Source organism: Euprymna scolopes, chromosome 3 (assembly GCF_053919585.1).
Source record: "Euprymna scolopes isolate OS-2025 chromosome 3, ASM5391958v1, whole genome shotgun sequence".
Lineage (NCBI taxonomy): Eukaryota > Metazoa > Mollusca > Cephalopoda > Sepiida > Sepiolidae > Euprymna > Euprymna scolopes.
Genome location: NC_136484.1, coordinates 91,288,030 through 91,315,249, shown reverse-complemented (window position 1 = coordinate 91,315,249; position 27,220 = coordinate 91,288,030). Strand labels below are relative to the sequence as shown.

At 34.2% G+C, this 27,220-nt stretch overlaps 1 protein-coding gene across 4 annotated transcripts in view; it reads left to right on the top strand.

Moving 5' to 3' along the window:
• The window catches only part of LOC145257531 (sulfate transporter-like), a 142,014-nt gene that overhangs the window by 73,234 nt on the left and 41,560 nt on the right, over nt 1-27,220 (top strand). For all 4 annotated transcript variants that reach the window (XM_080115666.1, XM_080115668.1, XM_080115669.1 and 1 more), the window contains 5 exons: nt 1,520-1,602; nt 7,320-7,467; nt 19,440-19,553; nt 22,993-23,070; nt 25,434-25,529. In XM_080115666.1, coding sequence (XP_079971792.1) covers nt 1,520-1,602; nt 7,320-7,467; nt 19,440-19,553; nt 22,993-23,070; nt 25,434-25,529 — 519 coding nt within the window. The remainder of the gene's footprint in view (nt 1-1,519; nt 1,603-7,319; nt 7,468-19,439; nt 19,554-22,992; nt 23,071-25,433; nt 25,530-27,220) is intronic.

Genomic DNA, 27,220 nt, shown 5'->3' with positions numbered 1-27,220 from the left:
AAACATTTATTGAATTAGACTTGTATAAACCATTTACCTAAATATGCTTTCAGGAAGCATTTACCTATGTATATTTGCAGGAAATAGTTACTTATATATATTTACAGCAAGCGTTTACTTAAATATATGTACTGGAAGCATTGCATTAATATACCTACTGGAATAATTTTCTTAAATATACCTGCTGGAAGCATTTATGTTAATATACCTGCTAGAAGAATTTTTTAAAATATACTGGATGGAAGTATTTTCTTAAATATGTTTGCTAGCATCATTTTTTTAGTATGCTTGCTGGAAGCATTTTCTTTAATCTACCTGCTGGAAGCATTTTTATTGATATATTTGCTGGAAATAATAAATACAAATCAACTTATGTCCCATAATTTTTGTGGTGCGAAGTGATAGCTTGTGTTATTTGGGCTATTATGGAACAGAAGGTCATGTCCATAAAATGCAGTTTAGTTCATAAAATTATGACAGTATGGTGGGGAGGGGTACACAAATTCCCAAATCATGTGATCATGTCATCTAGCACTGAAACCAAATATTTCCAAAGAAAATAACTCTGGTCCCAGCATATATAGTTTTAAATTCTGTACAGGTTCTCTTGTGAGACATAACAATTGCAGAGTTCAATAAAATGCACCTGATAAAGGTCAGAGGTTACATCAACTGAGACGTGAATAAAACAACTAAGATTGTAGTTCGAAAAATTATTTTTATTTAAAATTCAAATCATATAAAAACGAGAAAACATAGAATTCTATTTTTTTTTATGAGAAATTATTTTTATCTTTAATACAAAAGTGTGAAACTATCGATGCCCGCCCCCCTCAGTGTTAAGAAGTAAAAAGGAAAAATACAACAAGAAAAGAGGAAATATGTTTATCAGTAGAAAAACTGTACAGGAAGTTGTTCACAAAGAAATTAAAAAGAAAGTTAAAATAGAATTGTTAATAAAGATGTGGCAGTAATGGGAACAAGGGATTGATCAGTATATTTTAGAGTTTTAAGAATGGTTTTGCAACAGTTTACAATGGTTTACAAACTGTTATAAACTCTAACAGACCGTTGTAACTGCCCTGTAGTATGTCCTAGGTTTGTGACGATTGATGATAGTTGAGGTGAGTTAAAGGCAGGTTGTGGCTTGAACCAGATCGAGATGAGCTGATACCAACTGACGAACACAATCTTGACAGAACGTGGATGTCGACTTTAGTGTGTAGAGGATCAATGGTGTCACACACCCACCCAGAGTTCAACTGATATTTGCAGAATGTGTCAGAGTTTGTGTTTTGTTTTGTTTTATATTTTTATACTTGTGACCCGTGCATGCCTCCCTCAGCAGCTGCCAATGAAAGAGATGACGATGTGGCCAGAATAGAAGATGAAGGAGAAGAAGGCCACAGAAACGCCATTGGAGTTGGTGGTTGCTGTCAAGAGAGGTAACACATGGTTTTGATCAAAAAGTATGTGTTTTTATAATGAAATTTACAAAGAATTTTTAATTCTGTTTTAGATCATCGTTGCAACTGCTGTGTCTTATTTCTTAACATTTAGAAAAGATCCTGCTTTTAGGGTGGTTGGTAAGATACCTGTTGGGTAAGTAGTGTATTTTCTTTTCCACTTGTTTACAATATAATTAAATTAATATTAGTATCATTTATGACAACAAAATTTGCTGGTAAATCAGTATTAGAAAACCTATTAATCAGCTGATTAATCGGTAATCGACCAAATTTTTTATTAGTGCATCCCTAAAAATGACAGCTGTTAACAGGTGTTGGGTAATATGACAATAACAATAACCTATTATGAGGGGGGGGTGATACTATCGCCATTCCCTTTTTCAGAGTGTTAGCAAGTAAAAACAAAGAGGAAAATCTATAACAAAAAGAGGAAATAAGCAGAGCAAAAGTATAGAAAGTGAAGTTAATAAAAAACAAGGAGTGAAGTGGCTTGCAAACGTGTACAAAGGCATCTGAAATAGGATTGTTAATCAAGGTTTGGCAGAAATTAGGACAAAACATGGAATATAGAGATTAATATATTCAAATTTAGTTTACAGACCGTTCTAAAAGTGGCAGTGAGTTTAGAGACAGTTTACGACAGGGATAATTTCCAGGCAGTCTTGAGTTTATAACATTTGAGAATAGTTTCTAGGAGGGACAGTTGAAGGCAGGTAGTTGTTTGGATTAAATCGAGATGAGCTGATGTTAATTATTGAACACAGCTTTGAGCTAAGACTAAGATGCAGACGTTAGGGTTTAAAAGGTCAGTGGTATCACACACACTCAAGAGTACACCTAATATATACAGAATGCGTGAAAGTGCGTTTTCTGTATTTTCTGTTTCATTGTTTTGTTTTTTTTATATTTGTGAACTCGTAGTCATTGATTCGAGGTAAAACATAATTGGATTAATTTATTAATTTCAGGGATTACAAACCATCATTTTTATAATCAACTTGACCTAATGATTCATTTATTACAGTCTGACCTCAATCTTGTTGTATTAATAATTTCATACAGAGAATTGTGTATGCTTGCAGTCAATTAGTGTCTGGTAGTATTGATCTTTATAGTGAATAATGTCCATTCTCATATGGCAGTACCATCTTCACCATCAAAACTGTTTTCACTCACGATTAGTGGCTGATATTGCATTGTACATGCTGTCACACATTGCATGAAAAATGAGTGTGTATATGATTATATATATATATATATATATATATATATATATATATATATTCATATTGGGACGATTAATCGGAAATCAGAAAAATCAACAAATTTGAGGGAACTGGTATTGGATGCCAAAACGATTCTTTTGATTGTCTTTTTTTTATTTGATTTTGTTTAAAGCGAAATCTTCCATTGCTGGTAATAATGATAAAATAATAAATATTTATCGATTTTAAAATACCAATAAAGCTTATGGAAATCGGGGAAAATAGCAACTCTATAGTTAAATATTTAGAGATTTATACAGAATCGGAATTGGTAATTGTATGGGAATCAGGAATTTAGTACAGAATCAGTAATTGTATTGGAATCAGGGAAAATATTAGAATCGTCCCATCACTAATATATATATATATATATATTATTTTAGTTGTAAATTATATAGCTCTATTCTTATATATTGCTCTATTCTTAAATACTGAGCTTTTCCTTTTTGGCTAGGATCACCCTGAAAGTATTACCTCTAGTAATATCTATCAGGATTTTCCATCGGATTTTAATTTGTGTCTTAGCTCGCTTATATATATATATATATATATATATATATATATATAACTACTTCATTTACTCACATAACATTAATATACAGAAGTATAAATTTATGCGTAAACTTTAAGTATTTACTCCAAAAATGCTCAATACGTAAGTAGAGCTAGTTAGTAATTTATAATATATGCATAAGCCTGAAGAATCCTAGAGTGGATGAAATGCGGAATATTCAGTGTAGCTTAATCTCCATATATATTTTATAAATTACTATATATATATGTATACATATATATATATATATATATATATATATATATATAAATTAAAGGAGATTAGAATAATAGTCTAAAGAGCTAAGTGTATTTTAATGTAATAGTGAAATTACTAGTTTAATTAAAATACAGGAAATGCTCGTTGTAATTTAGATATATAATAAGCTCGATAGTTAAATGTCCTAGAGCTAATTCAATATTAAGTAATGTGATTTATAATTTAAAAATTAAAAAAAAAATTTTTTTAATTTAAAAATCAAATTTTAAATTAAAAATCAATTGACTTTGTTGTTGTTCCTTCTTATGAAACTGATTTTTAATTTAATTAAAATTTGATTTTTAAATTTAAAAAAAATTTTTTTTAATTTTTAAATTATAAATCACATTACTTAATATATATATATATATACACACATGGTGATTGTCACTTCTTGACAGAAGAAGACCATCTTTCCCTGGCTTTATTGTTGATTACTCATTCATTTTCATGTATTTTTGAAATATCTTCTTGTTTTTTCTTTTTTTTTATATACACATATATACTACCTATACACACACACATATATACATGTGGAGATGTTATTACGATGCATCAATTCCTATTTTCTGTGGGAACGAAGTTGGCTCTTCAGACTATCCCTGCTCTTACAGTCTGTTGCAAAGGTCACACTTAAGCTGAGATTGAGGGATGCCAACTGGTGCTGCTCTACTGTGGACGCTCATATGACGCTTTAGGCCTCCACTCGATTTACAGACCACAAAGCAAACAGAACATCTGTGCCCTGCAATGTTTTCCTCATCAAAGAAAGATTGATCTCCATGTGAACGCTTGTGGCTAGCTAGGCCAGCTCCAGATAAAGTCATTTTACTGCATAAATCACAGGTGTAGTTCTGCATGAAATCCTCCGACAGACTTGATATATCTGACAGATTTTTCTTCCAGATATCACGCTTCATTTTTGCCCGCTCATATTTTTTTCTTCTCAAAACTATCGCAGTCATGATAGACCAAGGAGTTCCACTTTTTACGATCATTGGAAGCACTTTCCCAACTGAACACGTCAATACCAAGAGCTTTAAGATTATCTTTGATGTTATCCTTAAAGCATTTCCTCGGTTTATGTTGTGGAAGCTTTCCTTGTGTAATTTTACCATAGAACAGGCGCTTTGGCAATCTATCATCGTCCATCCTTGTCAGATGTCCAGCCTACCTCATCTGGTTGCGTATAATCAACTTCTCGATACAAGATACGTCAGCCAGCATGAGAACATCCATATCAGGTATAAAAGTACTCCACCTGATGCCCAGGAATTTCTGGTGCACTCTCTCCATGACTTTTATGTGTCTACCATAAGTTGTCCAGGCCTCGGAAGCGTAAAGCAGGGATGGTAAAATACAAGATTGATAGACACTGATCTTTCTATGAATAGTTATACCCCTGTCAGACCATACTCGCTTCTCTAAGCCACCAAAAGCCTTAGTGGCATTCTGTATCTTATAGTTAACCTCAGCATCCAGGGTTCCATCTCTGATGAGAGTACTACCCAAATACACAAATGTGTAAACCACGGCAAGTCTCTGGTTGTTGACAAAAATATTTGGTTCCACATACAAACTACCGGGTGGAGGTGTGAACATGACCTTAGTCTTCTTAAGACTAATAGTAAGCCCAAAAGATGCACAAGCCCCCGAAAACAGATCCATGATACCCTGCATATCCCTCACACCATGGGTTACGAGATCGGCGTCATCCGCATAAAGCAATTCATGAACCAGGTGCTGAAAGGCCCTTGTAGAAGCATGAAACCGACGAAGATCAAAGACCCTACCTGTGGTTCTGAAACACAAATAAACACCTAGAGAACATTCGCTAAAGGCATACGATAACATAGTTGCAAAATAAATTGAAAAAAGTGTAAGTGCTAGGATATCACCCTGCTTCACACCATTGTCAACAGAGATGGGTTCCGACAGGCATCCGTTGAAGTTCAGGCGAGCTTTCATATTAGTGTGGAGCTCCCTGAGTAATCGTAGAAATTTAGGTGGGCATCCCAACCTCCCCAGAATTATCCATAGGGCACCTCTATCACCGTATCAAAAGCCTTAGTCAAATCAACAAAAACCTGATAAAGCGGAACATGGTGTTCAGTACATTTCTCCTGCAACTGCCGAGCAGAGAAGATCATGTCCGTGGTTCCTCTGCCTGGATGAAAGCCACTTTGGCTTTCTGGAATGACGGATGGATAAATATACTTTAACCATCTATTGAGTAGAACTCTGGAAAATACTTTGCCAACTGCTTCCAACAAACTTATTCCACAATAACTTCCACAGTCGGTCCTGGGCCCCTTTCCCTTGTACAGTGATATAAGAATTGCATCAACCCAATCCTGACGGACAGAACACCCTTCCAGACATCAGTGATAAGATGAAGAATTTCATGAACAAGTTTATCACTCCCATGTAAGAGGACTGCCACAGGAATACCATCAAGCCCTGAAGCCTTCCCAACGTTTACTTCCTTGATTGCATCTCTAATTTCATTCTCAGATGGGAACACAGACATTTCATGGATAAGCTTCTGTTGTGATAAAAATTTATTGATGACATCCTCATCAACATTAGAGGGGTTGTCAAAGAGATCAGAATAATGCTCGGTCCAACAAAGGAGAATCTTGTTAGGATCTTTTATAAGGGCAATTCCATCACTTGAGAGTAGGGGAGATGTAGATAGTGTTTGAGGACCAAAAGCTTTTTTAAGCAAATGGTACATGCATTTGAGGTCTTTCCAATCAAAAAATATGTATGTATGTATATATATATGTATATATGTGTATATATATGTATGTATGTGTATATATATATGTATATATATGTGTGTATATATATATACATATATATATATATATATATATATACACAGATGTTATTTGTTTTTGTTTTTGCGATACGTTTTGAATGAATTCAATTATTTACGAAATTATTTACCTAAATGCGAGTTGGTAATAATTTTCCCATTAACCAATTTGGTACCACCCACATGGGGAGCGGTATTTTTATATATTATTTTTAAAATATAATTATCCACTGACACGTGTTTCGTCGTCTACAACTCATCAGAGTGGCTGAATCTAGCGAGATTCGTAATCGGGACCCCAGGGTAATGAGTCTGACCTCTTTACCCGTTGGTCCATCTCGCCGACAGTTAGGATATATCGCGATTTATTTAGATGTTATTTGTTTTTGTTTTTCGATCTAGTGTGGAAGTTAATACAATATGAGAATTTTATGTTATATACATGTTTATAACTTTATATATATTATATATTCTATTTTATTTCTTATTCTCCATAGTTATAATTTGCACACTGTGCTCTTATTAAATATCCCCGGTAGCCAACCCCTCCCCCTCCTATTAAACACCTCTACTCTTTCGCCTTCAGAATTACTCATAATGATCCCACTCCTGTCCCCGTTTATTACTTCTTCCCTTGAACTCCTCATTTCTAGTCTTAAATTTATTTAAAACCATTATTGTCTTCCTTGCCCTTACTCTTGTCTAATGCTGATATTTTTTCTCCTCTTCTGATGAGAAGCATTTAGTTTTAGGTTTCCCACATTCTTATCGACATGATAATGTAATAAAGTTCTCATATTTTTATATACTATATTTTTAAACAGTATATATATATATATATATATGGGGGAATGGGGAAATTCGCTTGTAATAATTTAAAGAAGTCCATAATTCCTGTTTGCTTTTTATCTCTCTTTCTGCCAAACTATTTACAATTTTATTTTGTTTTTCAGCTTTCCAAAACCGTCTTTACCTGACATTTCGTATGCTAAAGGCTATATATCAGAGTGTATTGTTATTGCTGTTGTAGCATTTGCACAGTCAATATCAATTGCTATCTTAATTGCACGCCAGAAAGGTTACAAAATTAATGCAAACAAGGTAAACCATTTTTGTTGTTTTTTTTTGTTTTTTCTGCTACTCATTTTTTCATCTTTTATATATCTATCATTGTTAGATATTTGCATATTTTTATAAATTTCTATGTGGAGTATTCAATGCTGGTATACTGGTAAGCTAGTTATTACGAATTTTGTGACAGAGTTGCTAGATGTAAGGGATCAGGATGTGAGATATATTTACTTTAACTGTTGGTACTTTTGGAGATATTTGGTTTTAACATGGTGCTGCGATCATGTGATTTGGAATCTTGTAAACACCTCTGCCATACGGTCATAATTTCATAAACAATACTGTACATTATTGATACTATCTTCAAACTGTTCATGCATGTTCTGATTTAAGCATGATTTTCAAACACTAGCAGGCTTTGTCTACTAGGATTTAAATTTTTGATCAAATCAAAGCGACTCTTACATATGAGCAAAGAAATTAAGGATGCTTTTTCTTATGTCTTTTCTAATGTCATGTCAACATAGTTTAGACTATGTAACTTTCCTTTTTTTTTAATTTACTTCTTTCTGACAACTCGTACGTTGTTAAGAAACATTGTATTTTGGATCATGTTTCCTAAGTTACATTCTTTTCTTATATACCTACTCTCTTTAATCTCTGGTCGGCATTATTAACATTGCTAACCTTTAATAAACATAAATATCATATGTTAACCAACTGTTGTCCTTCTTACCGACTTCTCTTGAATTCATACATAAGAGCATTGTTGGCCATGTGCGAGGAGAATAAAACATTCCGACCACATTTCACAATAGTAGCAAATACTCATCTACTAACAAGACTCATTAAACAATGCTGGCGATTATTGCCACAAAAAAATAAAAATAAAAATAGGTTCATGTGAAGTCCAGATAGTAAAGCGTTATATATTTACATAAGCAAGAATACTTTGTAAGTTAGAAAAAAAAAAAAAACAGCAAAACTTTATGTTGGAATTACTTATGCAGAATCAAGAAACAAAGTAAAAAAGAATGTCAGGAAAAGGTGCCATTGTAATCCACTCGACATACTTTGCAAACTGTTTGTTAATACAATCATCTAATCCAGAATGTGTAACAAAGTACATTGAATAGTCAGAATGGCGAAAAGAATTAAATGAAATTGTATTCCGAGGGAGCATTTGTTGCTTTGATTTCGAATGTAGTATATAGATAATAGTAAGAAGAAAATGAAATAATTTTCGTGGTTTAACCAAATTTCTCCCTATTAAGAAAATTTCCTGATGAATGTGAGAAATGTGGAAGTATATATTAGTATGAAAAATGACTGCAATTGTCTTTGTGAAAGACTTAGCTGGGAGAAACGGTTTACCTGAGTTAGGGTTCATTTTTTTAACTTAGTCTTGGTGCACAAAGGGCTAACTGTTGACAAATAGTATTAGCAAACTGAGTGCAAGTCCAGTCAAATGTATTACATCTTCTTATGCATTAATATTATTGAGAAAGGTATGAACTCCGGAATACCCTTCAACTGTGGGGAAAATAGCAGTTTATGTCAAATGAATTGTGTTCAGTGAATAACATTGAGAAAGATATAACCCCACAATTCTCTTTACTGCTATAGGCAAAATAATGACTTGTTTTCAACAAATCTTCAATTATTTAAGTGTCAGTATGTTTGTTCAGCTAAAAGTCAAAATCTATACAAGATAATTAATATTTATGGGGGGGGGTCGGAGGAGGGGGCACAAACAAAATTAGTTGGGTTGGGTTGGGGGGGGGGTCAACATTTTGAGCTATTTTTTTCCACCGATCTTTGGGTTGAAACTGAAACTAAAATACATCTTATTAACATTAAAGTTAGCATGAAAGTGTAATATCTGTTCTGTCCTCAGCCATGAGGGGAATCATTCTGACTGGGAAAGGAGGGACAGAGTGGGAATAGAAGACAATCAGTTCCAAAGCATTACTTTTACAATGTTAACAATCTTTATGCCATCCCTTGCAAGTCCATGATTCAAGAAAGAATTCAAGAAATTCTAACAGAATCAAGCTGGTCAAAATAGTCCTACCATTCTAATTCATATAATCTTACTTTACACAAAATTAAATAAATTATTAAATTATTTGAGCATGATTTTTAATAATTACAATACACTTTAATGGAGTTTAATTCCATAAAGAATATGATCGATTGAATAGTCTATTCTCACATAGTTTTCACTAAAGCACTCATTTGATTACATCAAAATATTTTGTAGTCTGACTCTATCAATTTTTAAAGATATTTTCATGATTTCAAGAAGATTTGAATAGAAAATTACTTTAATTTTAAAAATGCCAGCAATTTTGCTCATTAAAAAAGTTAAATGTGAGTTTGGCTCCACAAAATTAAAACTTTAGTTGTGTCATGTTTCCTAAGTAGACCTAGTGTGGAAGTTAATACAATATGAGAATTGTATGGAATTTCGAATGGAACCCTTTATTTAATATACAGAGGTAGCATGCTTGCATTCTGTCAGCCATGACTGGGTAGAAGTCTTAATTTGCAGTTGTATTCTGAGGATTGAACCTTCAACTTCCAGAAGAGTTTCACTTAGAACTGAATTTTGCCTCGTTTTTTTATTCGTTATGCCATTTGGACAATTCTAGTTTGAATTTTGGTAGTCTTGAACCTATTCATGTTTTTAGATCTACAATCTTACTAATTATCACGATAGATCAATACTTATTACTAAAGATATATATATATATATATATAAGATATTAAGACCATAGAAGTACATTCAAAAACGAAAAATGGCAAATTAAAAGCAGCATTGTCGAACCGCTACTGGGAGCTCGAAGAAAGTGAACAATCGCTTATAGTAGAATGGAAAATAGTACAGCAGGCCAGCACATGTATAAACTTTGATGGCCTGTGTAGACTATGCTTGAATGAGGAAAAATTAGCTATCTTAAACTTTAAAGAACCCCAAAATTTATTAAACTACAGAAGTGAAATGGCAAATGTATGCAGACACAAAATAAGCTTTACATTAAGATAACACACACATACACACACACAAGAAAGAAAAAACGTATAAATTATAACAACAACAATAACAAAAAATAATAATCATAATTAATAAATGAACAAATACATTAGTATAAAATAAAATGTAAGTGAAAAACATTCAGATTAAAACTAGGTCAATTCTCAACCACAAGAAAAGAGGAACCAGATCCTTGCCAAAAAGGACAAAGAAACAGTTGAATTAGAGGTCAAATCACCTTTCCTTGATAAACGCGAGCCCATAAATAGGTGTCTTAACAATAATGAATCTAATTGGCTGACCTAGCAAACTCGTTACCATTAGGAACATATAGAAACACATAAAAACATCCACTCCATGCAATAGCTTGAGGAATCCTTACAAAGATGAAATGCAGAAAATTGTGTAGCTTAATTGTCATATTTTTCAAAACTGACTACCTAACTCTACTTATGTATCAAGCATTGTCAAAGTAAATATTGAAAATGGATACATAAAATTTTATATAGATACATAAAATAATATACCATTAGTTATCATTCTAAAAACCAAAGATGAATTCACACTCAGAATTTTTTATTATATATGGGTCGTCTAGGTTCCTACACATGGTAGCTTGTCTTATTTTCCATTCGACTACCGTCAATTATAAAACAGATTCCTAACTCGATCGTAAGTAGGCACAGTAATAACTCGAGTGATGAAAATGCATTTAACAGGTCAACCAATATCTATGAAACAGCCCTTAAAAATAGTGGATACAAAAATATCAATATCAAATATAAGCAACAAAACACCAATAACTATAATAAAATTAAAAATAGAAGAAAAAGAACTATAATTTGGTATACGACCCCATACAATCAAATGTTAAAAACAAAACTTGGCAAGAAATTTCTAGATCTTATTGAAAAACAATTTCCCGCAACCAACCCCTTACACAAAATTTTCAATAAAACTACCTTAAAGTTATCCTACAGTTGTTGCAAAAATTTAGAGATGATAATTAAAGCACATAATAACAAAATACTAAATAAAAACAATGTAAACAACAACAAAATAAACAATAAAAAACGTAGATACCATGACAAAAATAAAACTAACACTAGCAGAAATAATAATAATAATAATAAACCAACCCCGGACAAGAACAACCATACCATAAATAAAAATACTAATAACGAACAAGATAAATGCAACTGTAGACACCGCACACTTTGCCCACTTCAAAATAAATGTCTAACCAAAAGCGTAGTCTACCCGGCCACAATATTTGCGAAAAAAACCCCGAATAACAAGAAATATTACGTAGGTATGATTTCCTTAGATTTCAAAACTCGATATTATGACCACAAAAGTGCATTCAACAATAAAAAACACCGTATGAAAACAACACTAGCGAATAAATACTGGGAACTCAAGGAAAGCGGACATTCGCCGGTAGACATACGTCTCCACCATACTGTATGTCGATAATCTATGGCTGACTGGGATAGCTTCCATACATTTATATCTGCTATCTCTGCATTCCATATGTAAAAAGGATGAGTCCTCTATAGTATCAGACCTGACCGAATGGTTAATTGTAGGCATAGACCGATTCATACCATCCAAAAAATTCCAACAAAAACCTAACAGCCAGCCATGGTTCTCTCCAGAATGTGCTGCTGCCATCACACACAGAAATCACTTTTTCCACTGCTTCCAACGTAATAGATGCTTTCAGAACTGCCACCAACCACTGTAAAAGAGTAATAAAAAATGCAAGAGAGCTATATGCTCAGCATGTTAAATCCAAAGTAGCTGAGCAGCGGCTTGGTTCCCACCAGTTTTGGCAAATAGCAAACAGAATCCTGAACAGAAGCGTGCATTCTATACTAACCATCATCAATGGACCTGAGGTCATCTCGTCAGCATCAGACAAGGCCAAACTATTTGCCGAGAACTTTGCAGCTAATTCTACCCTATGCGACAAAGGCCATCAACTCCCCATATTTCCTCCTATAACAGACAACACGCTATGCAACATACAAATATCTGTGCGTGAGGTCGCCAGGCTAATCAAGAACCTTGAACAACTGGCCCTGACGGCATCCCAATTATAGTGTTGAAAAAGCTTCAACCAGAACTTTCCCCCATACTTACAAAACTGTTTAAGCATTGCCTTAAGGAGAAGTGCTTCCCAACACCCTGGAAAACCTCATCAGTATGCCCTGTATTTAAGAATTCAGGTGATAAGTTATCTCCCTCTCAGTACAGACCAATAAGTTTCCTGTGTGTCATGAGTAAGCTGCTGGAATCCATATTAAATAGAGAAGTAGTCAACCACCTCAGCAGAACTAATCTTCTTAGTGACATGCAATATGGTTTCCGTTCTGCTGGATCTACAGCAGATGTGCTAACGGTTATATCTCATAGGATTAGTGAATCTCTCAACAAAGACTTCCTCTGTAGGGCAATTGCTCTTGACATATCAAAGGCCTTCGATAAGGTATGGCATAAGGGTCTACTTCACGAGATTTCCAGCTACGGTATAACTGGAAATGTTTTCTCAGTTATTAAATCATTTCTCTCTGATAGGCTCATAAGAGTAGTGGTTGATGGGCAGAAATCAGAGACCCAGAGTATTAATGCTGGAGTCCCTCAGGGGTCCATCCTGGGCCCATCTCTCTTCCTGATCTACATCAATGATCTCCCAAAACACATACTTAAATCATTCGTTGACATCTATACTAACGACATGACCATCTATGGCAACACATCAAAGGCCGTAAATGATGATGTTCTCTCTGTTCTCTCTCCTTTGATCTTGAGTGTATGTGACAGTGGGGAAAGAGGTGGCTGATTACTTTTAATGCATCTAAAATCAAGCTCCTATCTTTACATCATCAATGCTCTGATCCCCATCTGGCATCAATTAAAATGGATGGCTCCCATCTTGGGGAGGCTCCATGTTTTGACAAGCTTCTGGGTTTGACCTTTACTCCTGATCTGAAATGAAACACGTACATCAAGCCTGTTGCCAAGGTTGCTGGGAAAATGGCGGGATTCTTCTACTGCTCCAGATGATATCTCACTGCTGATGCAATTCTCTCTATATATAAAAGCCAAGTACATCCAAGGATGAAGTACTGCTGCCACATCTGGGCAGGAGCTGCTAAAAACAGCCTATCCTACCTTGACAGAGTACAAAATAGACTTTGTGGCTTAATGGAGGATGCCCTTTTCTCTTCCTTGCAACCTCCCTCCCACAGAAGAGACGTTGCGAGCCTGTCTGTTATTTCCATGGCAAGTGCTCGTCTGAGCTCCAATCTTTGGTCCCCCCTCACCAATCTTCCACGATAAACACCCGTCTAGCTGAAACCACTGTCAATAATTTTCCCCACTCTTTATCTGTGCCTAAATCAAAATGATGTAGATTCCATGAACAAAGCTTCTTTCTTAGAAGTGCACGCTTGTGGAACTCTCTTCCGTTTGCCTGTTTCCCACCTTACTACAATTTGGATGTCTTCAAGTCCAACATAAACAAATTCCTGATGAACCGCCCCATTAAGTAAGACACTTTATCAAATTTCCAATACTAATGATTACTATGATACTATCCTATTCATTACTTTACACGCAATAACCCTTATCCCCGAGTGGCTTCCGAGCCTTGATAATTGGTGACCACCATGTAAAATATATATATATATATATATATATATATATATATATATATAGAATTAATGACAAAAATTTATATTAAAAATAATTAAGAATCCAAGATGGCGTAATGGTAAAATTTAAAGATACCTGCAGCTTTTCTTCCAAATTTTCGGATTCTCACCATGTTGCATCACATTTTAATTTCTTTTGGTGGATTGATTGTTGCTATTTCTTTTGATGAGTTAAGAGCATAATAGATTCACTAATTGATATAATTATTAAGTGATTGATTTTGCGCTACGAAACAGACACTGTCAAGAACTGTAAGGATCAATTGATGTAAAGAAATAAAATATAAAAATTGTAAACGTCATGTATTTTGGAATATAAATTTTTGTCATTTATTCTATATATTGCTCTGTATTCACATTGAGCTTCTTATATAAGGATTGATATATAATAATAAAAATAGATTTCTACAGAAATATATATATATTAATATATATATTTATATATTAATATATATATACACACACACACACGTATGCTACTGCATTGTTTTTTAATAGAATGTTCAAATTAAATTCAATTTGTCCAATATTTTTGTTTATTAAACTGTCAGGTGAAAACACAGAATAGTTCCAAAACACCCTCCTCTTCCCAAGTTAAGAATGGGTTTCTAAATAAAACTGATATTATTTCAACGCGGCAGCACAAATGCACAAGCACCAAATGCACTCCTGGCGATAAAAGCATAGGAATACATAAAGCTAGCTATAAAATTAGGGCCAGACGTAGAAAGGGGAAGAAAAGAGAAGCAATGAAGATTGAGAGATATAGAGGAAGACGGAAAAGCGGGTACAATACAATAATTCAGAAGGGGGGATCATACTTAAAACGCATGCATGTACTTACAAAATACCTTAAATAAGTTTCCAGACTTTTTTTTATATGAGCACTTTTATTGATAGTCCACACATGAAACTAAGCCCCTTTGAAGTAATCTCCTTCGGTTGCAATGCACTTGTACCGTTCCAACAACTTCTGGAAGGCACAAGGAAGTCCTCTTGTGTGAGTCTGTCAATGACCCTCGTCACAGTCTCTTTCATCTCCTTAATTGTCTTATAACGACAGCATCTAAGGTTTTCCTTGAGCTTAGGAACTAGCCAAAAGTCACAGGGAGCAAGGTCTGGACTATAGGGAGGGTGAAGAGCTGTCTTGATGCTCATCTTGGTCAAATAGTCTGTGACAAAGATGGAGTTGTGGACTGATGCATTATTCTGGTGGGAATGCGACTGACCCACTGACCCAATTTGAAGAGTGCTGGCCTCTTCCAATGGAATCTCTTCTTGAATACCCTTAAAACCTTAACATAGTATTTTTTGTTGACTATCTGTTCAGTGGGAACCCAATGCATGTAGATCATTCCTGTGCTCTCAAAAAAAATAGGGATCATTATTTTCTAGGTGGATTTGTTCTGTCTGGCCTTCTTGGGTCTGAGAGAGCCAGCATGCTTTCACTGGAAACTCTGTCTTTTGCAGTAGATCCAGCTTGTAATGCAGGTCACCAGAGCATCAAGAACTGCAGGATCTGAATTGATCAGTTCGACCATCTTCCTGCTGTCATGACAACGTCGTTCTTTTTGATATTCTCTGAGCAACCTTAGAGCAAACTTCTTACAAATCTTTCACATCTTCAGTTTCTAGCGAATACTTGTGTGTTCAGTTCTCACACTGGCATCAAACTGTGCATTTATTGTCTCTATAGATACACAACGATCCTTATCTAGGAAATTCCTTATTTGGGTAATCAACTCTGATGTTCAGACTTCCTTATTTCTCCAACACTTATCATTATTCCTCACAGACTCCCTGCCTTCCTGTAATCTCTTATGCCACTCAAAAACTGATGCTCGATTCATGCAAGATGGTCCAAAAACAATCTGAAGCATTCCATATGTTTCTGTGACATTTTTCCAAATTTTATTGCATATTGTTTCTCTAAAGTGTCCTCATGTCCAAACTGCATTTTTGAAATTCACCAGCTGTGACAATCAGGCTTTAGTAGGATGTATTCCAATTCCTGCTGTAGCTGTTCATTTGAACCTGAAATCATAAAAATTGGTCAGTTATCTCATAAAATGTATAGCAATAGCATACTGAATTTTCAAGAGTTTACAACAATTTTAAATACTTGTACAAAAAAATTCTGGAAACTTATTGAAGACACCTTTTTGTTTTAACGTTAACGTTCCCTATTGCTTTTATTTAATCTTGAAAGAACATCGTCCACTCACTCACTCCATCCCTATTTCATCTTCTCACATTAAAGTCTGACTTACATTTAGACATCAATCTGCTTGCTTTCAGTTCTAAACATATCGGAAAAACAGCTTGGCAGAGTCTTATTAATATGTATTTAGTTTGTTTCTTTGGGGTTTTTTTCTTTCTTTTGGGGTGTTATTTGTTGTCCAACTCCCTATCATTATCCAATTAAATTGTACACATATCATTATCCAATTAAACTGTACACATATCATTATCCAATTAAACTGTACACATATCATTATCCAATTAAACTGTACACATATCATTATCCAATTAAACTGTACACATATCATTATCCAATTAAACTGTACATATTAAATTGTACACACACACACACACATATATATATATACTAGCCTCTAAAACACCGCTACTAGCCTCTCAAACACCACTAGACTTTACTAGTCTCTCAAAAACTGCGAGACACTACTAGCCTGTTCAACACAGCAAGGCACCACTAGCTTCTCAAACACAGTGAGGCACCACTAGCCTCTCAAACAATGCTTGACACTACTAGCTTCTCAAATACTAAAAAAAGGTTAGTCAAATCGTAATTCTCCATCATAAAACAATGATTAAAGGAAGGTCTGACTCGAATCACATTTCAATTTTTCCATCTCTCGACACTTTCAATATTCAAAGTCCGACTCGAATCGTTTAATATTTCTATTTCTCAATGCTTTCAATTTTCACAAAGTTACACTTTCTGTCTCAGTCGCATCGACTTTATATTTCATGCTGGAATAGCTGGTAATCATATTGAAAAAAAGAGGTTGTTTTCAGCGTTTGTACATTCTGACCTGTTCAGTTAGGGTCCAAGATCTCTAGTCTTCTGCCTTTTCAACTTTAATCTTTTTATAATGTTTTCTTGGGAATGTGGCTCCCCTGATAATGAGAGAAATTGTCAGTGAAGTATTATCCCAGGAAGAAGTTGTAGGCCACGCAGCATCTGCTTATATTGATGACATCTTTGTCAATGAAGACGTGGTGCCTGCGACCCATGTAAGGGAACACCTAGCGCAGTTCGGGTTGGAGTGCAAGAACCCGGAGCGGTTGAAAGATGGTGTACGGGTACTAGGATTGGCAGTTGGTGGAAGCGAGAAAATGCAATTTGAGAGGCTCCCAGTATTGTTACATGACAAACAATGTTCTCCCTGTGTGGTCGACTTGTCGGGCACTTTCCGTTGTGCGGTTGGCTTCGTGTGGCTTGTGGAATACTCAGAAGGAGAGTAAGTTCAGTAAGAAAGAACTGGGATGATGAAGTGAGGAACGCCGTACTGCATCATATAATGTTCGAGTCCTTAGAATCTGTGCAGCAGGACAATCCGGCCCAGGGAAATTGGTGTGTGGATGGCAAAGAGCTGAATGTATGGGTCGATGCTAGCTCTCTAGCAATTGATGCAGCCTTGGAGATGCGTGAAACTGTGTTGGAAGATGCATGTTGGTTGTAACCCTCAACACATCAACTTAGCTGAACTGGATGCCGTATTGAAAGGCATCAATTTGACTCTTTAGTGGCACGGCAAGGTGCTACACATAAAGACAGATCTGTCTGCGTATACCATTGGGTCTCGGACACGCTAACTGAAAAGGTGCGAGCACGCACCAAAGCAGCAAGCAAGATGCCTATTAGGAGGCGACTAAGCACTCTCAAGGAGCTTGTGAAAGAGTACAGGCTGACAGTGAACATGACTCTGGTTCCATCAGCACAAAACATCGTTGACCGATTGACACAAGTACTACAGCGGTGGTTTGAGGCGATGAAAAAGAAAAACGAGCTTGACCCTATGATCGGTGTGGTTCACAGACGAGCTGGATGAGAGTCAAATCATGGCAATTCACAAAGGTAGTGACCATCCGGGGGTGCGATGCACTATCTACTTTGTCAGGAAAAGTTGCCCAACCACGACAAAAGCAACCGTTAAAAACGGTTATACGGATATGTGAGGAATGTCAGTCCATTGACCCAGCGCCGGTCAAGTGAGAAAAGGGAAAGCTGTAAGTGAATGAGAATTGGCAGAGAATTGGAATGGAATCACGCATTATGGCACCTTCCATTTTTTAACTCTAACAGACTGTGGTTCATCGCGTTTCTCTATTCGGAGGAAATTGGCGAGGCAGAACTTTCCAAGATGGCGTCCATGGGTTTTTATTGGCATTGACCCCCATGCAATTCTTGCAGAATCGCGTGTGCTCTTGCGCAATTATACAATATATAATTCCTGGCCGCTATAAAGGCAAGACGCTGGGAAGCAGTCAGGCAGTGTCCTGCAGATTGTGTATAGGTGGTTCTGGCGGTTGGATTGTTCTTTGTGACGAACCACGAATCTGCGAGAAGCGAGTTTTCTTCTGCCTTTTTTTTCTGTCTCCTTCTTCTTCTTTCTCTACGGTCATTACAGCCAAGAAATCTCTCTCTTCTAGAGGTGGGCAGTGCAGGCGAAACTGACTATTTCCTATCTTTGTTCCTGATTTTTGCCTACTACATTTTGCTACACAGATCTAGTGATATGTTCCACTAGTTCTAAGTTTTTGTTTATTAGTTTTAAAATTCATCCTTTTTTTGATCATAAATTACAGCTACTTATTGAAAAGTATGAAAGATATCTATTACAGTTCATTGCTCGGTTTCACTCCAAAATCCAAAATGGCTGCTCTCATCTCTTCTTATATAATGCTAAGGAGTAGATAACTCCTATGGTACTTCCAGATAACTTCCGCAGTACTTCTTGTACTAGGTGCAGTTAACTCCCATAGTACTTCCTGTACCATGAGCAGATAACTCTTTGGTACTTCCTGTATTGGAGGCAGATAACTCATTTACCTATACAATTAGAACAGTTAAAACAGATTTTTAAAATGCATATCTCAGTCCCAGAATTAAGTTATATTTTACCATGCATTTTGTGTTAAGGTGTATAGAAAAAAAAACTTTAGTGAATTCAAACGCCATTTAACTCACATTTAGTGAGTCAATTCTTTTTTCTTTTCAGGAATTATTAGCATTTGGAACTGCAAATATTTTTGGGCCTTTTTTTTGTTGCTATACCACGGGAGCAGCCGTTTCCAGAACCAGCGTCCAAGTTGGAAGTGGTGGAAAATCTCAGGTTCATTAATTCATGTTTTTATTATTTTTGTAATTTGCCAGAATTTCAGTAACCAATTTAAGCAATATATATATTTTTTTTATTACAAATATCTTTATTTTTATAAAGTTAGCTATGTATATATGTTTTTCTATTTCATGATTTGTGAGGGAATACAAAATTTCATTATCACGAAGGAAGATATTTTTTTCTTTTGATAATCATAATTAAAAGGAATACAAGAAAAATGTCAGCCAATCAATTTCACTTTCATTTGTCAAGAACTGTATCGAGGAATTTTTATTAAAATGGTAAAATAGCATCACTATGTATATTTATAATAAACCAGCATTATGATATAGATACAAGGGTCATTCTAAAAGTAAAGTCTCATATGTTTTCTTTACCTCAAAAAGTTGAAGAGCTACAAAGATAGAAGACCCATACCTAATTTTGCTAGGTTTATATATTTGTATGTACAGAAAACACTCTTAAAATAAGCAATCATTATGAATTTGAGAACACACTTACTAGGTGTAAAGAGTCGTAATGTAGGCTATATTTAATTTAACACAGTTGCTAGGCTTAAAGACTAGTAATGTAGGCTATATTTCATTTATTTTCAGCATTAGAGAGTAAAAAGGAGATGGAAGCTGATTATGAAAATTAAGATGCCAACGATTTTTATGAAATGTTAACGATATGGATTAGATATGGATTAAAAAATATTCCACAAATTTCAGTTCCTTTTGAATATTTTAAACAGTTTTTATAGAGCTAGCACATAATATAACCACAACCTACCATTGGAAAATTCAAATATTTCAGATTTGAATTAAATTTGATTTAATAGTAAATAGGCCCCAATTTAGCAAGATTCCATGATATGGATTGAAAACCTGGGTGTGCTGTTCGAATCCAGTTTCACAGAAACACTTTCATCAAATCACACCTAACCTTGTATATTGCCTCAAAGAGGAGGTAAATAAAATGTCTTCAATTTTAGACATTTTCTAGAATCAAAATCATCTAATGAACTTTGATCAAAATTGGAATAAGGATTCTAAACATAAGATTCAGTAGCATTATATCTTGATTTTACTCTTTATAAAGTGACATGAGTGGTTCAAAACTGTTCTGTTTGTGGAATTAATTTTACCCGCCCTTGGATGGGTATTATTCTAGTATAATTAAAACCATATTGTTTACTGATATTAATTACAAGATGATTAACATAAGACTGATGAACTTAAATGATGAATTTGAATTGAAGTCTGGTGCTACCAAATCAGGCTGTTCGAAGATATTGACTCCCTAATCAAAAATGTACCAAACCTTATGAGTAAATATTTGAAGATATAAAATATTTGAAGTATAAAATATTATTTTAAAAATTACTGGATTCGGCATTAAATAACCTAAAAAGGGGTGATATGCTGTAAAGTGAACAAACCAAACGAAATACTTTTAATTGTAGAAGTTATTAAAGAATCTGGGTGAAATAAAAAACACGAGTGCAAATAAATAACGAAGTGAAAATAACCAGAACGATCTTTTTTTACAATTTAATTTTGATGGGGTGGGTTGGGGGGAGATTTCAGCTCCAGAAGAATTTGTTTTAAGAAACAAAACAAAAATTGAGCCAAAAGTTAAATGTTCTAAAACAAAATACCTATGCAGATGACACTACAATCTATGGCAACACTTCGAAAGCCCACAATGATTAAGATCTTTAATTCTCTCCTTTCTGATATTGAGAACGTGGTACAATGGGATAAAAGGTGACTGATTACTTTTAATGTTTCCAAAACCAAGCCAGCACACTGATTCCCACTTGGCTCAAATTGAAATGAATCACTCTTGAAGGAGCATTCTGTTTTGACAAGCTCCTGGAACTGAACTTAGCTTCTGACATTAAATGAAATACTTACATCAGATCTCTTGCTAGGGTTGCTGAAAAAAAATGGATCATTTTCCCACTCCAAAAAGTATCTCACTTCTGACACAATCCTTTACTTGTATAAGAGCCAAATACGTTCTAAGATGGAGTATTGCCACATCATTGGGAGGAGATGCTCAGAGCATCCTTTCCTGCGTTGACAGACTACAAAACTGCCTTTGAAATCTAGTGAGCAATGCTCTTTTCTCCTTCTTTCACCCAGAAGAAAGATTGCGAGTCTCTCTCTCTCTCTCCTATTGTTATTTCCATGGCAGATGCTATGGTTCTTTCCCCTTTCAAATATTCGCAGCAAACACTCATCCAGCCATAACTACTATGAACAATTTTTCTTACTCTTATATCTATATTTAAAGCTAAACACCTTTCTCAAATTTATTGACAATTTGAAAAAAAAAATATCAACATTTTTTTTTTTTTCGGACAACTAGTTAAAAGGCATGACTCAATCCTTTTTCCAGTCTATTCGCAATTCCATACATGTATAAGAAAATTAAGTTTAAAAAAGAAAAACTGAAAAAATGCATTTGCATGTATGCATATGTACAAAGGTATAATAACCTCTGCCTATTTATTTGAAGAAACGCTTGGCAAACTCTTAAGAAGAACTGGGATAAGATATCCTGGTCTAAACGTTGTGATTTTTTCAGTGGCGACAAATTCAGAAGCCCAAGTGTTTAGAGATGAAAATTGAAGTGCAATATTGAGATTAGAAGTTTTGCAAAGAAGAGTTGTAAAACTAATTTAAAAAAGAGTAAAAGATAACAGTTATAGGGAAACATGTGGATTAAGCTTGTTAAAACCATTACAGGAAGATTGGCAAAATTAGGATGAATTACTTTACTAGAGAGAAGAATAAATGGTGATTTAATTTAAAATTTCAAAATAATTAATGGCATTTGTATTATTTGAATTCTCTGGACTACTATGCTCATCATATAATTTTTTAACATTTCAAGTTGTACGTTTAAGTTAAACATAGCAATAGTATGAAAAAACTAAAATGAAATTAGATATAATGATAAAAAAAATGAATTAAAAGGTATTTTTGGCGTATCTGGTATTGACCAACTGATTTACATAGACAGTTATAGAGATCTACATACAAGAAAAAGCCTTTTATTATTTGCCTCCCTACAAGAATAAGCAAGGGCATTTATTGCAAATGTAAATGATACAAGTCTATAAAGATCTCTGCTTCACTGACTGACTGGCTGAAAAGATACTCTATTTTGAATTATTTATTTGCAAATCCAATATATAAAGAGCTATATGTCTATAGGTCTGTCTGTCTGTCCTCATATTTTCAAACTATCTCCTCTAAAACTAAAGTAAAAAATAAAAATATAACTCTTTTACAAATCAAGCAGATACTGCACTTTGATCCTAGCTCGAGGGCTGAGGATATGTTATGTTAATTTTAGGATAAAAGTTTTGTCTTAAGAATTCCCAAGTGGAAATAATCAGAAATGATTCTCTCAATACCTTGATTTTTTTTTTCAGGTTGCCAGCATTGTTGGAGCTTTATTCGTTTCAGTAATCATACTTGCTATTGGACCCTTGTTTTATGATCTGCCAAATGTGAGTTTTATGTATATATGCAGAAAAATCAAGAAAAAAAATGTTTATGTAGAAAATATAAACTAAATACTATAAACTTACATGTAATTTGAAGTTAGAAAGAAAAATATTTTACCTAGTATTATGATAGACAATTAATTTTAAGAAATCGTTTAATGGCAGAAATAGATAGAGAAGTTTTTTTTTTTATTAAGCATTTATGCTTCTCTTTCAATGAGTGCTTATAGTAAGATACCCCCCTCAATACCTCTTCAAAGTTATCCTTCCTTTTTTATTCTTAAATAAATGGTATCCATCATCATTATTAAAATGTCCGGACGACCTACTGATGCCAGCATATGGCACTGAATCTGAATAATTTCACCAAAGTCCGGCTAAGTTTCCTTTGCAGTTTGCAAATATGACTTGCATTTTATTAATTTAAATCTGTAATGTTATTATTTTATTTTTTATTTTTTTATTTGATTGTTTCATTTTTTTTAAATTTTATTGTTTCATGTGTCTTTGATTTATACATCAGTTAATCATTTTACTCTTCTGTGTATCTCTCGATTCACCATGCTGGCTTGTGAAATTCCTATTTCGAAGTTCATGCAGTTAAAAGAGAGATGTATGTTTAAGGAATTTTTTTCATCCTCACCCTCATCCTACTTCACCCCCTTTTCTCCTAATTGAAACATACTTAGTATCATAATGGCTATCTTCAAGCCTTAAATGTGACTTGGCACTTTTCAATGCGCCATATTTACACACATATTGCTGCACATTTCTCTTCTAGCATCGTCTTAAAAATTATTTGATATTACTTAACACTTTATAAAGACTGTACTTAAAAAAGAATCTTTTGCCATTCTGAGTATATAATTTCAAATCTTCAGGATAGTTCACGGAAATCTAAAGAGGATAGTCAGCAGGAATGTAGAAATACCTTACATAGAATCTAGATGCAGGGTTATCCCTCTCAGTGAGACTGATACGTAGATCTTGTCAAATCATCCATTTAAGAAAGGGAAAAACTGCTACCAAGACTTCCAATGCATTGGCACGAAATCATTGGGAGAGGAAGGCCTCTTTAAACTTAGACAATCAATTTCTTTAGAGCTGAAGATTTGAGGTCATTTCTTAAAGGCGACTTTATCTGCGGCTATGCACCTTTGTATTTCAGTAGTGCACTTTCCATCATGTCTTTCAGTAGCCCAGATATTTGAATTCATCAACTTGTTTAACTGATACACCCCAACTTTGTAGCTTGGAGCTTGTAGCTGTTGGAGCTTGGGGGTTCTTGGATACTGTCATGCTTACCGTTTTTGAGATATTTACAGCAAGTCCTTTACTTTCACTTGCTTCCACCATAGTATCCAGCATGTGTTTGAGGATTTCTTTGGATTGTGCTTTCTTAATGTTGTGTCCACCCAAACTTATTACTTTAATGTCCTTAATTTCTCTCGGTATGCTTTTGCTATAAAGGTTGAATAAATCCAGCGACAAAAACGCCCTTGGTAGATGACTCCTCTTCATATTAATGTTTCCTCCATCTATTCTAACCGTCACTCTTTGTCTCCAATAGAGTTTGCTCAGAATTCAAATCTTTCCCATCAATGTCTAATTTGTTTAGCATTTCGCATAAGTTTTCATACCTTACTGTATCAAACGCTTCCAAGAAATAGATAAAACACTGGTTTGTTATATTAGCATCAAAACAATCACTAAATTAAAATAAACAACTTCAAATAATAGTTAATTAATAACACGTCATTTTTAAAACCCATTATGCAAATTAGGTAATCCTTGCAATTGATATACATATACATATATATATGAAACAGTCTATAAAAAAGAATATTTTATTGTGTAAAATTGAATTAACTTAAAATAGTGGATTGTTGTCCAGAATTCATCCTATATTAAAAATGAAGAAAAATGTGTACGATATACGTAGTTGTGATGAGACGAAAATATCATATTCTAAAAATCACATATGATCGATTAATTTTATTTTTAAATAAGAAAATCAAATTTTATTAGTAACCGAAGAGCGTCTGTATTGTCTGCCATTTTAAAAACAATCTAAAAAAAACAAAACAAAGGGAAATAACTCAACAATAGTTTGAATTTGCCAGATTTATGGTGAATTCCTATTAATCGCATAAAAATGATTTTCTTGATAAAAATAAAACTACTTACGTATGATATTTTCGTTTCATCACGGTTACGTATATCACATAGATTTTTTTTATTTTTGTTCTTAAATATAGGGTAAATTCTAAACAAGAACTAAATAGTATGTTAGTGCAAGAAATGAGTCCAACTTTTGTGTTTATTTAGATGTAATTTTAATATGGTTGTATTATGTTTTATTTCAGTGCGTTCTTTCTTCAATTATCATAATTTCTTTGCGCTCAATGCTGGCAGAGATCTTCAAATTACCAAATTGGTGGAAGGTATATAAATATGATTGTGTAAGTACTCAATTATTTTCTAGTGACAAAAAATGACAAAAAAAACGTGTTTTTCTTTACAAAATCATAAGTTCAAAAGGAAGTAAAGTGTTTGATTGGTGGTAAAAAAAAAAAACACTGAAAGTGTAGGGAGATTAAACCAAATGACATACAAAGAGCTACCATAGATAGATTGGAGACGACTGATAAAATATTATTGCCTGGAAGATTCAAGTGTTGCTATCAACAGTTTGTGTTGTATCATGAATTATTATTGGGTCCTGGATATGACCTTAAACTATATCCGATGGTGAGGCCCCAGCTTGCAGGCCTTAGGGAGTGTGGAGCCATCCTTTAATTGCCATTGCTCCCAAGTCCACTTTGACCCAGAGTGGTAGTACCTGTTAGGGTCCCAACTATGGGTTAAATAGAAACCGACTTGAAAATAAAATATATTCTATTAAAAAAAAATTTTCTTCCGAATAAGTGGATTCAGCATTAAATAACCTGAAAAGGGGTTGATATGCCATAAAACAAGAACAACCAGAATTATTATTGCTGATGATGCTGCATGACATTATGCTTTCAAGAGTTGACATGGTTTAACACTGTAACTGATATACCTAAAAATGTGTAAGACTGCCAAAAATGCTAACAGCATCAGCATTGTACGAATATGCGGGTTCACTTGTTACATTTTTCATCACTAACGCGAGAATATAAAACTGGAAAAATTCAAATGGTGTCAATGCTTAGATATTCTAAAGGCACAAAGATCAGAGAAAATCTGCTGGAAGTTTAGACAGGGAACAAGTGAAATGTAGAACATGGTGTCAATGAAACTATCAGCCAATTATAATATTTTAAAATGGTCTAATTTTTAGAGTGGAAACTCAAATAGGCTTAAACTCTTAGAATCTTGGTGCATTTTGATTAAAAATAAAACAGGTACATTTTGTGCTTTTTAATTTTAAATTTTACTTATTTTTCTTCATCCGGTTTTGGTATTTAGGATGCTGTGAGTGTCGCAAATCTGGTGTAGGGAAACACCAAACAACATCTCACAGCTGTTTATCATGCTGTCCAGTTCAAAGGGTTGATATCAAGCAGGTGGTATGCAGTCATGTTGCTTCTTAGGCAATCAAGCCATGTCTTCCTTGGTCTATCATGCTCTCCAATGTCAAATCTAGACACTTTATGGAGTTGATGCAAAAGTTGACATTTCTTGAAAAGAAACTGTTTATGGAAATTCTGTTTGATGTTAAGCACATGGAGGAAGAAAGTAAAGTTCTTTGCAGTTGTGGTAATAAGGAGTATCCAGAGATTGAAGCACAGATGAGCACCTCAAATGCCGAGTGTATAAGGCATCCATAATCTCGCCAACATCAAGCTTCTGATGAAGCATGATAGTATTAAGTGTCTCAGCATTTTATCTGTATGAAACTGCAGTAGCACATATTGGTGGTTAGGATTTTTCTTACTACTGAATCACCATTACGTAAACTGCTGGGAAAATTCCAACAATAACACAATCCTTATTCTGCATTATCCTAAATTACTAAACGTGTCAAATTTTGTCTAAAACACTACAAAAAAAATTAACAATCTAAGTCAATATATCAAAAGTGAAAAATTTGGCATGTCTTTTTTGAACAACCTAATTTAATTCCTTGAGAATGACTAATGAAATAGTCGAAAGCACTTGGACAAAT